The following is a 14350-nucleotide window of genomic DNA, read 5'->3' on the forward strand; positions in this document are numbered from 1 at the left end:
AGACAATTTACCAGATGGAGGACAAACAAGATATCAGCTTCATGCCCTGTTTTTGATCCTGGATGTATCTAGCTGGCAACTACTGCAACTATACAGACCCAAATCGCTTAAGGAAATGATTTCCTCAAAATGAAAATGGCTTAGCTTCTAGGCAATTGGCCTAGAACATGTCCTACACCAATGCATGTTGTTATTATTCATTTTTGTTTAATTCTTAGAATTGTGGGCTAAGATCTAAAATGAAGTTAGTAAGGTGACACATATTTATCTTTATGATGGAAAGAGGCCCAACTAATGAAGTAAATTGTTAATATTGAAATGTCATGCATGGAAACAGAAGTGCCTGTGTTCCAGCATGGGGCGGAGGGAAGAGTAAGAACAGCAGGGGCTTTTTAGAAAAAGCTGGGGGCGTTATTACATTACTCAATAGTCTGCAAGACTGAGGTCTATTGTGTAGCTTCCCTCGTCTGTATATATACTCAGCTGGCATGCAATTGTTCTATTTAATAGGACACAGAACGACAATTATATAGGATTTTCCAGATCACCTAACCACTTCCTGAATTGTAACAGAAGAACTACACAAATAATCACATAAGACAGTGCATGGTATTTGGCAGTGCTATCCCATCAAAACATTGAAATAAAATTCTTCTCATTTTGATGGTATAGAATTCCCAAAACTGCTCAGTGTTGCTAGTACTTTTATCGTTCTTCCAGGTTATATTCACTTTGGACATAAATATATAGAAAATGACTGTAAGCAATAAATCTTTATCTGTTACACAAGATGTCTGTATTCTATTGTTTTATAGTTCTCCTTTCTAGCTGGCCAAGAATAAATCATTAGCTATGTTATAGCAAGTTCCCACCAGTTCAGCATTCTGGCCCTTACTTAGCTGTGCACTGAGGCAAGAAAAAATCCCTTACAAAAGCACAAAGAGTTCTGTTCCCATCAATCTATAGAAACAAGCTCACAGATGCTCCATTATACATTTCCCACTGATCTTTGTCATCCAGTAGAGTTTGATTTGTAGAGGAAAGGCGAGGAGGCTCGAACAAAAGAGGCAGCCATTGTATTTATGTTTCAGTTGTCAAATTTGCAAACTTACTGTTAGACACAGTTTTAATGCTGTTTAGCTCATTGTCTCCCACCATAACACAAATAAGCTTTGTTCTCACTAACACAACGTAAGGGTATGGCTAAATGACTGAATGTGAGAGAAAAAAGAGAAAAAATAGTATTTTCAAATCTTCACTTTATTTAAGCCTTATAAATAGTAACAAGAGATTGGCGAGTTTTGAGGCTCAATTCACAGCCCAGTCCCAAGCATTTACTTGGAATTAAGTCCCACTAAGTTCAATGGAACATACTTCCGTGCAAATTCAGATCAGGATTACAGTTTATAGTTGCAGGTCCTGAAGCAGGCTCTGAGTCACACCACAGAACTCCAATCTAAAGAGCATAAGTGGAAGAGGCACGCCTGTGTCTTTTCACATTCAGACAGGGTGCTTTTCCGACACCCTGCAAGATCCATTCTTTCTGCATCTAAAACACAGGTAAACTGTAGTCACGGTCATGACAGATGCTGCGATTTTCTAGGAAACTGCTGATCCTCTGTAAGCTCTCTATTCATTTATACTGAAAAGAAAAAAAAATCTGAGTTAATTTTTAAAACTAATTTACAATCAAGTGCAATGTATTCAAGACTTTTACTGGACAGGATAGGTGGTGAGCCTGGAAAAGTTGATGCTCCAATTCAGTTTAAGTCAACAATTAGTTTTAAAGATTTTAACCACATGAAGAAATCCAAGCAAAACATAGCATCCTGTGTATACTTTTCCCTATAAACTCTCCTGGTTAAAACCAGGGCTAAAAATTGCTTGATGCTCCAGCTTTCATAAAGAACCAAGAGTAGCAGTATAATGGTCAAAATGTACCAGAAAAAAAAATCTTCACATGCCAGCAACATGGAATTATGATGGTGCAGCTGAACCTAAGAGGTTGATATGGTTAAACATTATTAGGCAGATAACTTTACAGATACTACTGCAAGCATTTAAATAATGAAATACTGCAGTTTCCTTAAGTTACAAAATGTAACTATATAACTGTACATTTGCCTAATGTAGGACATTCTTTGTCCATGATGGCTACTATTAAATCAAGAAAGATTTCCTGATTCCTAAGCAGGCTCCTGGACCTGAGGGATGATTTTCAACCTATCACTTTTTCAGCCAATTTTCTTTAGATATACATCTATGTCATGGGGCCATCCTTTAAGCAGCAGGTGAAAACTAGGGGCATCATCTAGTCTGATTCCTACATAAACTTATGGGGATAGGAGCAGTGGCAGAGGAATTCTGCACAGAGAAGGAAAGGTTTCAGTAGGAATTAGATCCATCCCTTAGGGCAGTGGGTGATGAACACAAGCCTCCCAGCATCTGTTCTAAGCAGTAGTCTCATAGTAAGAGATGAAAGGGATTGCAGTGCAACAACACCAGGAGGCCCACAAGTGGTCTTCTCCCTTTCCAGTGTTTCTTCATATACTGAACCAAATGCAAGAACTTCTTTCTATTTCTTTACATATGTGAAAAGGCATGAACACATTATGTTCACAGAAACAAGACTAGCTCAGTTTTGTTCAATTCCTATATTAAAGAACACAGTGATATCAAGAATGAATCTATCAATATAAAGTAAAAAAAAAGCATAGTGATGCAAATATGTCTGTGGTAAAGAATGCAAAATTAGAATATACTCAAAATACAGCTTTACCTTTCCAAATGTACTCTAGTGCTTGCTGCTAGTGCTTTGGATGGATCAAAATAATTGCTCTGTCCACAGGAATTCACAACTAAGATATTTTAATTTCTATCTTTCCCCAAGTCTTTTTTTTTTAATGTTCCCTTTACTTTAGGTGCTGATCTAAACATCAGAGGAAAGAGTGTAAACGCCATTCCAAAGAGGAGGCTGGGAAGAGGGGAAAGATTTCCTCTCATGGCTGTCAGATAGCTCCCTGCCAGTCAGGATGTTAATTATTTTTATTGCTAACAAGTGTGAAACAGACTGAGATAAGACAGATAAGTACCCTTTGCCCTTCCTTACCAGGAAATCTAGAGGAAGCATTTCCACACTGCTGATTTTGCAGATGGGTAAAATATACACAGCTTCTTTATAAATGGTAATGAAACACTTTAATAACTTTGAAAACTTTTGCCCTGCCTCCCACTGAAAATTGTACTGGAAACACAGTGACTGTTCTCCTTGATTTGCCAAGGAGGGAATAGGATGACCCCTGTAGACTGATCGTCCAAAAAATGGCAAAAGTGGCTGCCACTGTCACTGGACAACCTATTCTTTGCCTCTATTTTCCAGACAACTAGGAATGTGGAACTGGTATTCAGTTGCCTCATATCTTTAACTCCCCAAATATCTCTGGTTTCATGTGAAACCAAAGATTTCTTAGGCATAAAGAAGGTGGACAGATGGAAGTCAGTATTATGTTCTGAGAAATTCCTGGCTGCCCTGGGGGAAGAAAAGAGAGGGGGGGAACAGACCTCACTGTTCTTGATGTGGAGCAGTATATTGTGCCCATTACTGGGGTAGAAGCAGGACAACTAGAGAACATGGAGTGACCTGATAGTGTGGAAGAAAGAAGCCCGGAAAGCAGGCTATGATGGCAATGAAGAACAATGGGAGGGTGACCTGGCTGGTGCAGAGGTGCAGAGAGCTGTAGTAGTTTACCTTTCTGCTATATAGAGGTTAATGGGAATCATACATATTTTGCAAATGAGTTATCCATTATTCTGTGATGGCACCTTTGATATTTTCTCAAAAGTTTGTAGACCTTCTAACAGTAAAGGAGTTTGAGGAAAATACGTTTTTTCACCCCGTCCCTTTTTATCTCAAAAGGCTTTGTCAAACATTGAAATATTCAATAGTTTAGAAGTGACATCTCATTACCCGAGACTCCAGTGGGCAATTGTGCCTCTTCCAGATCTTAAACATTATATTTAAAAGGAAGAAGAAAAAATACAAAACTTTATAATCAGACCATTTACCCATTTTGACAAATACAGTCTTCTATAATTGGCATCAGCTCTTCAAGATCTCTCTCTCTCTCCTATCCAAAATATTTTGGATTGGAAATGCCAGGCACTGCGAAACATGATTTCTACCAGTGCACTTATGCAGGTAGGCAGAATATGTGAACTCATGCTCTAGAGATAAAACACCAGAATGATTTATACTTTGTGCTCCTATTTAAAAAGATATGCTTTTACAGAGTTAGAACTTTTTACTGAGTTAGAACAGTAAGTTTTTAAAAGCATTTATTGCCCTTGTTAAAATATTAAACATCTCACCATACCTTTGGAATGGTCAGGAGAGATAACAAGTGTAATAAAACACAGTTAATGACTTTAAAAATGGCAGTACAAAATGTGTTTTGTTCTATTTGAATAACTGTGTCTCTAAAATCCCCCAAAAGGGAGGAGATGGGAGAACAAATCTATTTTTAATTGAACAATATATATGCAGTTGTTAAGTGAACTTTCTTTCTTACATATATATTGTTCTACAGCCAAAGAGTATATATGAAACTCTCTTATAACCAGGTCAGACATTAGGCTAGTTTCAGGGCTACTTAAAACATTTTCCTCTCCATGTGGAGCAGTAAATTGCGCCCATTACTTCCAAAAGTCAGACTCAAGGCCCACTGAAAGTCAGACCCCCAAAAATCACTCAAAGTATCCAAAGCCCACTGAATTATTTTGGTAATGACACAGGAAGCATCATCTGCTTATTGTGTTAAACAAATACAGAAAAACTATAAACAAACTACGATTAATCTTAATGATGATTAGTGGAATCAAGCTAAGATCAAATAAAGCTGACTAATTTCTATTAACCAAGGTTAAGATTTAAACTAATTTTAAGTTCAGGAGGATATGAAAGACAGGTTGCATGCCTGTAACTGTAGTTCTTTGAGTGGTCATCTGTGCACTCACACAAATGGGTTATCTTGCACCTGTGCAGTGCTTCTTTTGGAGTGTTCTGCAGCATTCTAGACCTCCAGCAGCCATATAAAAGGAACTTCCAAGCAAAACCTGACAGTTCCATAGGCCACTGGTAAAGCCATCCATGTGAACCACCAAGACAAGACAAGGACAGGATGGGTAAGGTTGTGTGAGTTCATAGATGACCACTCAAAAAATGACAGTAACAGATATGCAACCTGTCCTCCATCTTTGTGATCTCTGTGACTCACACAAATGGGAGACTTGCAAGCTACAAGAAGTAGGAGATGATCAGTGCAAACAACCAAAATTTACTGAAAACACAGTCATCAATCATAACCACAACAAGTGCTGCTTCAATGTGTCATACAAGAAGGTTGTTGACGACACATAGGCTGTTGTGTTTTCAAGGCCTGCTCACATAGAAGAGCTTTAAGGTTGAACTCTTTGTTGCATCTGGCTTGTAGTGTTAAAACTGCACCTGAGGCAACAATATGGGAATCGCTCGAACACTGAAGGCATCTCAAATGCTCATCTCAGCTTGGAATCTTAGTTCTATATTCAATGCACTTATTAACAGAAGCCAGTGGTTTTGAGAAAGCCCCAAGGGCTAGTGTGGCTAGACAGCCAAAACCAGTGATCAAGCCTCAGAAGATGTCTTCCAACTTGAGTGAATGTTCCTGTTCCTGATGAGATAGCTACAGTGGTGGATGAAAAGGAGTTGGCAGATTTTGGCTGGAAGTCCCATATATATATAGTTGTTGAAGTTGGGCAGGGCTACCACCAAAACTCTTTAGTATGTTACACAATGCTCCAAAAAAGGCACTGTGCAGAGGCACAGGATAACCCATTTGTATAAGTCACAGAGACCACAATGAACATGTAATGCTTTTCTTTGTTCACTACCACTTGTTTTCCTCACAAGAAGAACAAGGTTTTTAAAATTATTGCCTTGAACAATAATGGTAATTTTTAACATAAGAGAGAGCTTTACTTAAGCTTACCTTTTAAAATAAGAAACAGTGGAGAATCCTATTTTATTGCTTTTTCTTCTTGTACTTTCACCATTTTGTCACGCTCTGCATCAGCCTTAAAGACATACAGATTAACATTACATGGGCACAAAAGCCAGACAACTTAACAAGCACAGAAATTCTTCCAAAACTATTTGTATGCCCAAAATAACAAATACAGTCAGACCTTGGTATCCTCGGGGGATTTGTTCCATACCCCAACCCACAGATATGAAAAAATGCAGAACTTCAAGTCCCTAATGGCAGCACAACGTGTGTGCAGACTCTAGCGCAGCCACATGCACAAACTACCATCGGGGACAATGAAGTTTGCCATCCACAAATAATGAGGCCCAGCTGTAGGTCATTTTGGATTTTCAGAAAAATAATTGCCATATGTTGCAAAGAGACTGACTCAAATTTCTTAGCCTAATCTTTGGACAAAAGAGTTCTGTCTTGAGTTATTTAATAAGATAATTTGAATGAATAAGATATGTGGAAAAGAAAGCAAGATAGGTTTGCTCAGGACAAGTTACACTATTTAGGGGAAATAGTTCATTTTTATTTATTAAATATTTACAGTATATTCCACCTTATATTGGCAAGAAACAAATAACCTAATAAACAAGTAGATACAGTTCCATTATGTTTTACTCAAAACAGATCTCTTCTGGCGGGCTTATCCACTGAATTCCATATAAAAAGGTTATGACGACTGCTCTTCCTTGACTCTGATAGTTGGCTAATGGATGAATTGTAATTTTTGGAGAATAGGAATTCTTGGTAAATTCAGTGTTAGTATTTTATTGTTGTATTGATTGTAAATTGTACTAAGTGTCTTTTAAGGTTGTAATCCCGCCTCAATCCGTGGGAGAGGCGGGAGGTATAAATAAACTATATTATTATTATTATTATTATTATTATTATTATCATCATTATCAGAAACTGCCTTGCCCTTAGTAGGCACTTCCTCCATTGCACCTGCCACTGCTGTGGTCTTGGAAAGAGACTGGACATCACAGTCTCCAGCATCTACCATCTCCTTTTTCCTTGTGGGTTGTGTCTTTTTGGATTGCAAGCCTCAGGGCAGGGTACTGTCAAATTAACAACTGTAACTAGCTCATGTAAAATGCCATGTAGACTTATAGTGTTATATAAATGATAATGGTAATGATAATAGCAATGTAAAAGAAAAATAAATAAAATAAAGACATATTAAACAATTTGACAAGTTAAAACAGCATAAAGAGTTAAACCCATTAAAACCATGCATATGCACATCTGAAAAGTAAATAGAAGCCAATGACTTTAATAAAAAGCCATGTTTTGACCTTCCTCCAGAAAAGAAACCAACTGGTGTCAATTGGACCTCTAAAAAAGCACAGCAGAGAAAACCCACTCCCATTCCTCCTGCAACATATTGCTTCAACTGGTGAGTCACAGAGTAGGGCCCCTCCAGTAGATCTCTCCCCTTGGGCAGACATATATATGAAGAAGTATTGCTTTATGTATGGAGGTTCCAACTCACTGATATAAATTTTAGGATTATATATGCATTTAGGATTGATTCTGATTGTTTTTCTTAGGTACTTTTCATTTAAGAGTCACGTATTTATTATTCTGAATGACTGCTTAACCAATCTGATTAGCTAACATGTTACTCATTGAGAACAATACCTGAATAACGACTCACAAAAAGTTCAGCCTTTGACATGGTTTCTTACCTCTCTATCGTCATATGACTTAATGACTTTCACTTTAGAACAAAACATAGTTCCACATTACATCAAAACTCAGGAAAGAATGGTTTGTTCTTACCAAGATCTGAAATTGTGGTTTGAACTGGCTTGTTAAACTAACTGTGTTAAAAACAATCCATAGCCTTCTGAATTACAGCAGGAAAGAGAAAACTTTTATCTTCTCCTTCAGAGGAAAAAGAGTGAGACTGTAGGCACAAGCTCAAGGCTCACTGTCACTTATTTCTGATCACACCATGCTTTTAACCAGTTTTCCTACACCTTAGACTACAAGAAACATAATCCCTACTCAGCACAATCAATGAACATACTAAATGGGGATAATGGGGATTGCAGTCCCTAATCATTGGAAACCAATAGGTTAGAGATTGCTATTTCAGGCAGCTGTATGATGTTGTTGCTACTAATTTTTTTTGTCAGCTAGAAGAAATGACTAACTAAAGTAGGAAAGCTCTACACCTATTAAAAAAACCTAGAAAACTTCTGTCTTTCAGAACATTCTAGTGATTACAGCACTTCCCACTATCTAGAACAAATTACACTGTCAAAAGAAAGTCTTAACAAGGTTTTATATTACTTCCAATGGGTGTGTTTTATTTAAGTACTGTACACATATTCTGATATTAACTGGCTTACTGCAGGCATCAATATTTGCTGTGGAGAATTTACCCTCATGTGCAATAATTGCTTCAAAAACTATGTGGTTATCCTTATGTCACCCCATCTGGAACATCTTAGAATTTAATATGTGTGGTTCCCTAGTCTACCTCTACCCCCTGTAAAAACATGATTTCCCCCCTTCAAATTCACTGTATTCATTGCATTTGAAGCATATATGTATTGTATTAGTTATAATTCACAAGGGCACATAAGTTCTATGTCAATAGATAAGTTTGAAGAGCAGATAGGCACACACCAGATAGGTGGGGAACCACTTGGGCCCCAAATGTCACATGCAAAGTGAGCTGATATGTAAATGGCTGCATGGCCCATCCACAAAGGACTGGGAAGGTTAAAAAGTGGGAGGTTAAAATCTCCTTATCAACAGTATCCTCATTAAAACCAATGTTTCTCTGTAGCTGTTAATCTTTGGACTCCCTAGTATATAGTATCTGCATTCTTTTCCAAAGTTTGAAGTTTCCTTGTTTATTGTACAGGATTACTGATATTTGACATATGATGGTCTTAAAGTGATATAGTACAACTTAAAGAAACATGGGAAGAATGAGAACTTCACTTCTGCATCAGATGGGGACATGAGGGTGGTATGGATGGAAACCAATCCTTCAGTGGAACCTGTTCAGCTGGTAAATGGTTAATACTACATACAATCCATTAAAATGGAAGATTAACAATAGTTATCAACACACTGTACAGAGAGTTCAACTGACCTATCACAGTACATCTATTTTTAGTAAGTTCAGTTAAAAGCAGCAGTAACATATTACTTGAATTTCCAATCTGAAATTCTATTTCAGAGATTTCCAATCTCTGAAATAGAATATCATTTCTAGTAATTTATTGTCTTCCGTAGTTATGAGGATTTGAATTAGGAGCAGCAGAATGGCACTTGAAATTGATTTGACATCTTTTGCACAGCTGTTGCACACTAAAATCATGAAACAATGTAAGACATTCCAAATCAGAACAAGAACTACAACAAAGGGGCCTTGCAAAAACTTATGCCATACCTTGTCGCTTGTTTTTGCAGATTTTTTCTTTTTGGGGGTATCTTTCCAGAGAGATTCTATATTTATGTATGCCTGTAGACTCCAATTGTACAGTTGGGAACCAGTTACCTTGCAAAAGCCAGAGATTCAATAAAGTCAGCCATGTTTCTGGATTATTTTAACAGTCATGTTTCTAACATTTTAAATTTATCTTAGGCTTTATGAGCTTTTAGCTGAGAAAGTTTATCAGGATTGCTAGTTGAGTCACTTATACTGTATTTAGCAATAAGCAGCTACAACAAAATTAACCCTTCTAAATGAATACGAGGAACATTATACATTAGCCAGTAAAACATTATATCAGTTATCCCAATAGGATACCTGTACAGCTGAACTACTCTCAAAATGTTTCCCCTAAAGTTCTGTTGCCAGAAAACAAAGGACAACCCATAAATGGAATTTTGATTTTTAATATCAATTTTATATGTAATTATATATGTAAGGACAGAAAATGGGTAAAAAAGTCTCTCTCAGTTTATCATCTAACAGGCATATAACACAAATAATGAAAACATCTTCGGCTTGACCAATACCACTATCAGAGTTACTTTATTAAATATTTATATGTGTCAATAATAGTGACAGTAACAGAACATGAGGTAGACCAGGTAGAACAAAAAATAAAATCCAACACAAAGCAAACAAAATATGCTCTGAAATGTGCTGTCAAATGACACTATTTTTAAATGGTAATTGATGTACTACATTTAACTATTCAAATTATCACAAAAATAATAGAGCTGAATGCTGTAGACAAAGCCAACAGTCTTGCCACCAAAACTTTCCTACACTTCTGTCACCGTCAGGGTTACTTTTATTTCAGATTCTTTTCCATTTTAATTTAAAGCATCACTAAATTCTGATACTACTTTCAATTATTCCCAAGACTCTGCACTACAAATTCTTTCCTCCTTCACCCCTTCCCTGATCACACAACCTCTTTCTTACTAGCCTTTCCTGCAATGTATGCTGTTGTTCACTTTTACTACAACTACAAAACACGTTTTAGAGCCATGCCATTCCACTGATTTTGGTCTTGATTCTAATATAGGATAACTAAAGGAAATTCATGGAGGAAAGTCAGCCCTCTCCCTCAACAATCCTCTACCTCAGAAGGCTCAAGAAGGACCCTAGAGAGGTTTTGTCAGGGTCTGAAGATGGGGGAAGTGGTGGAAACATTACTTCTGTGGATTCTTGTAAGTTATCTTTGCAATCAAGTCAATAAAAAAGCATCACAGCCTTATATGAGTATAGATAAATATTCACTAAAAGATAATTAAAAGAAGCACACAGTGGCTTTAGAAAATAAGATAAAAATTAGTTCTTCATAAGAAAGTTGAAAGATACAGGTAAATCTAAAAAGAGCAGCGCAAAACATCAGCTGCAAAAGCTGACATGCAGCCACCCCAATTAATCATTAATGAGACTATACGACACCAGACTGTAAACAGCTTGTGCTTCATCTGTACATAATGTCTTTGCATTTCAATTACTTTCAGTGCTCAATCAATAAAGCACTTTGTTTTATGGTTCAGCAATTAATGTGTCGGAATGCATTGTGCTATTACAGAGAATACTCAGGTAGCATGTGGTTAAGCCATAAATATATGTGGGGGAGTTGCAACTGGTTACCTAGAAACAGATGCCCCTGAAGGGGCAGGCTTGAAGCTGCCCCTTCTGAAGATGGATAGGGGCCACAGCAACCACACGCTGAGACCCCAATCTGTCTTGAAGCCATCCAAAAAAGACCGGTAAAGATCTGCTCCTTTTTCAGCAGGCAAAAAGTTGGCTTTTCCTGCCCTGCTGTGGTTCAAAGCTGGCTGCAAGCCACTCTGGCGGTGGACAGTGTCTAAAAGCCACACCTCTGGAGCGTCTTGAGGCTGGCCACATCTGGGTGGCTGCATGGCTTCCAAGTGGCTTCAGGGCATCATCAGAGCATGTAGCATGTAAACGCAGTACTCTGATGACACCCTAAAGGCATCTTTTATGGGCTGTCTGTTCTGGCACCTAGTTTAGGAAGCAAACATACAATTTCAACAGGCATTTTGGAGTTTTTTGAGCACTATACTATAGGTTAAAACAAAGAAACATAAAACTTGTAATAAGAACAAATACTTGTTTTTATACTATCAAGCTTTCAGACACGATAGCAAATACTGAGCAGACTGTTTTTTTCCTATCATGTCAGAAAGCATGATAGTATAAAAACATCTGCTGAGCAGGATGCTATTTCTTCAAAATTAGCTATGGTAAGGAAGATAAACCTCTCAGTCTCATTTGACAAGCAAGCAAGCACATGAATAAGGCAGAACTCGATCTTGAAAGGAAATTCAGAGAACAACTACATAATTGTGCAGTGTGGTACCATAAACACAGGATTTAAGGAAGAGACAGATGAACTTTAAATATGAGAAAACAGCCCACGCATGCTTTTCATATTGTAAACTTCACAGATAATTCAAAGAACACTCATTTACAAAAACGTAAAGCCTATCTCACTGACATTTTGACACAATAGTAGAAAACAACTGAAGTATTGTATATACTTGTTTATAAGTCAAAAAATTTATGCCAAAAAACTGACCCCAAAATCCTGGCTCAATTTACATACAGGTCAATATGGTGATAGTGCTCCGAAAGGCAGCTCTTATGGGTTTCTCTCCTGTGGTGGGGATAGCAGAGGGTGTCTTTTAAAAAGAGCCAATCGTCCCTCTTCACTCCCTCTGCCTTGGCAGTGAACTCCGAAAGAGCTGCTGCTCAGGCAGGGAGACTGAGAGGGAAATCTGTGTTTCTCTGAAAGCAAAAGTTAATAATAATAATGTGCCAACCATCCCCCACACCCCACTCTTGCTATCTGCCAGTGAACCTCATAAAACTTGCTGCTGAGGCAGGCGGGGGGGGGGGGCAAAATGGGACTGATGCTTCTTGATAATAAAAGAAGTGCCAATCACGTCTTTCCACTCTCTCAGTCTTAGTGGTGAACGGGAACAGGCACTTCTTTTACTGTCAAAGAACACTATCCTCCATTCTACTCTCTCTGCTTCAACAGTGAACTTTGAAGAGTTGCTGCTGCTAAGCAGACAGAATGGCGAGGCTGGTGCTTCTTTTACAGTAGACTCTTCCTGGGTGGACCTTTCACCATCTGCCCACTCAAGGTTGTCTGCAACTGGCCCACTTGCCATCTTCTCCTTCTCTCCACCCTTGAGGAGACAAGCAGGCATGCTGTACACAACTGAGGGGAGGTGGATGGTGAAGATTCTGTCCTGTGAGAGCCTACTATAAAAATACTCTTCTTGGCATCTCTGCTCCTTGGTATGATTTTGCCAGCACAGTAGAGAAGTGACCTCTGTACATGGCAGTGGGGAAACACCAAAGGGCCACTGTGGATCTGAGGAGCCTCAAAGTTTCACCCTTGACTTATCCAATTTTGAACCCCAAACAAGGCAACTTACACATGAGATTGAATTATAGTTAAGTATATACAGTAGATCAGCCTATATTGTGGCATTCTGACATTCTAGCCTAGGCTATTAATGTAAACTACTTGCAAGAAAAAAGATGTAAGAAAAGCAGACCAGAGCTTTTCCTACATTAAAAGTGACATAAAAAGGTACACAAATAGGAAGAATGTATTATCAACCCATAGGCACTAACCTTGCCAATAGCAATGGCCTGCTGTGGATAGTAGAGAGAGGCACAAATCCCTATGAAGCTTACTGGATACACAAACCTCTTGACTTTGGAACCTGTTTCACAGAAAATACATTACTTTTCACAGTGTCAGCATCATTTATTTGAAACTGCTGTACTAAATAAGGTAGTCCATGTATTCTTTGGCCAGACTGAGCTATGCACATTTACATATAGTAATTTATCATAGAAATTATTCTGAGAGTTGATTGGGATGGAATGGCTAAACAATGGGACTCAATCAAGTAAAATGGGTGGGTGGTGAGGATTTTAAGAGCAGTATAACAAATAATAATACTATGGTAAACACAAGGGTGCTCCAGCCCGATTTCTGAACCTCTAGAAGATCCTGTCTATATGATTCCAAACTATTCTCTGAAATTATTAAGATGAGGGTCATGATTTTTTTTTAAAGTGAAACCAAAGTGTGCCAGTAGCAAAAGAAAGTTACCAACTTCTTTGTGAGAAGGGAAATAATGTGGATCCATACAGCTATTGCTCATTAGCTTTCAAAACATAGCAATCTGAGTAAGAATTAAAGATCTTCAAGCACTATTTTATTTAGTAACTTCCAGGGATGTGACCTACATGTTCAACATAAGAATATAATAAAACTGATCTAATTCCCCCCCACCCTCCGCATGTCGTGTGACAGGCATGAAGCAAGAGTTCCTCAAGAACAGGTCCTTCCAAAGAATTTATCATCTTTTCCTAGCTATAGTCTGGTTGTAATCCCGCTTCGATCCAGTGGGAGAAGCGGGAAAATACAAATAAACTATTATTATTATTATTATTATTATTATTATTATTATCATTGCCTCACTGGAGGAGTAAATTCAGAGTAAATACAGATGTGGTAAAATATTGCATACCTCTAGCCAGGAACAATCCAATAACACCAGCAAAACCTATGACACCAAGCCTTGGGTAAAATCCTGGAGGTGGGTTTTTGAGTAGGTCATATCCTTTTAAAATAAAAGTAAACCACAGGACATTGCACAAATGCATGCAGGAAATATCTACCATAATATCACCAAAAAGTATTATTTGTATTTCTCTTTCTTACTTAATTTTTTTTTTTATGTCCTACTTTTTCTCCAAGGAGATCAAGGTAATGTAAGCAATTCTAACCTGTATT

General features: G+C 37.8%; 1 protein-coding gene across 1 annotated transcript in view; it reads right to left on the bottom strand.

Annotated features, from left to right (window-relative positions):
- Positions 1-1224: 1224 nt before the first annotated feature.
- Positions 1225-14350, bottom strand: part of LOC149319463 (MICOS complex subunit MIC26-like) — a 30113-nt gene continuing 16987 nt past the window's right edge. The window contains exons 5-9 of the mRNA XM_089511764.1: positions 14085-14180; positions 13177-13268; positions 9484-9591; positions 6027-6111; positions 1225-1642 (exon numbers count right to left, since the gene is read on the bottom strand). Of these exons, the coding sequence (XP_089367890.1) occupies positions 6055-6111; positions 9484-9591; positions 13177-13268; positions 14085-14180 (353 nt within the window). The 3' untranslated portion in view covers positions 1225-1642; positions 6027-6054. The remainder of the gene's footprint in view (positions 1643-6026; positions 6112-9483; positions 9592-13176; positions 13269-14084; positions 14181-14350) is intronic.

The sequence above is a fragment of the Sceloporus occidentalis genome, unplaced genomic scaffold (assembly GCF_023333645.1).
Source record: "Sceloporus occidentalis isolate IW3139 unplaced genomic scaffold, rSceOcc1.0.p SCAF_2, whole genome shotgun sequence".
NCBI lineage: Eukaryota > Metazoa > Chordata > Lepidosauria > Squamata > Phrynosomatidae > Sceloporus > Sceloporus occidentalis.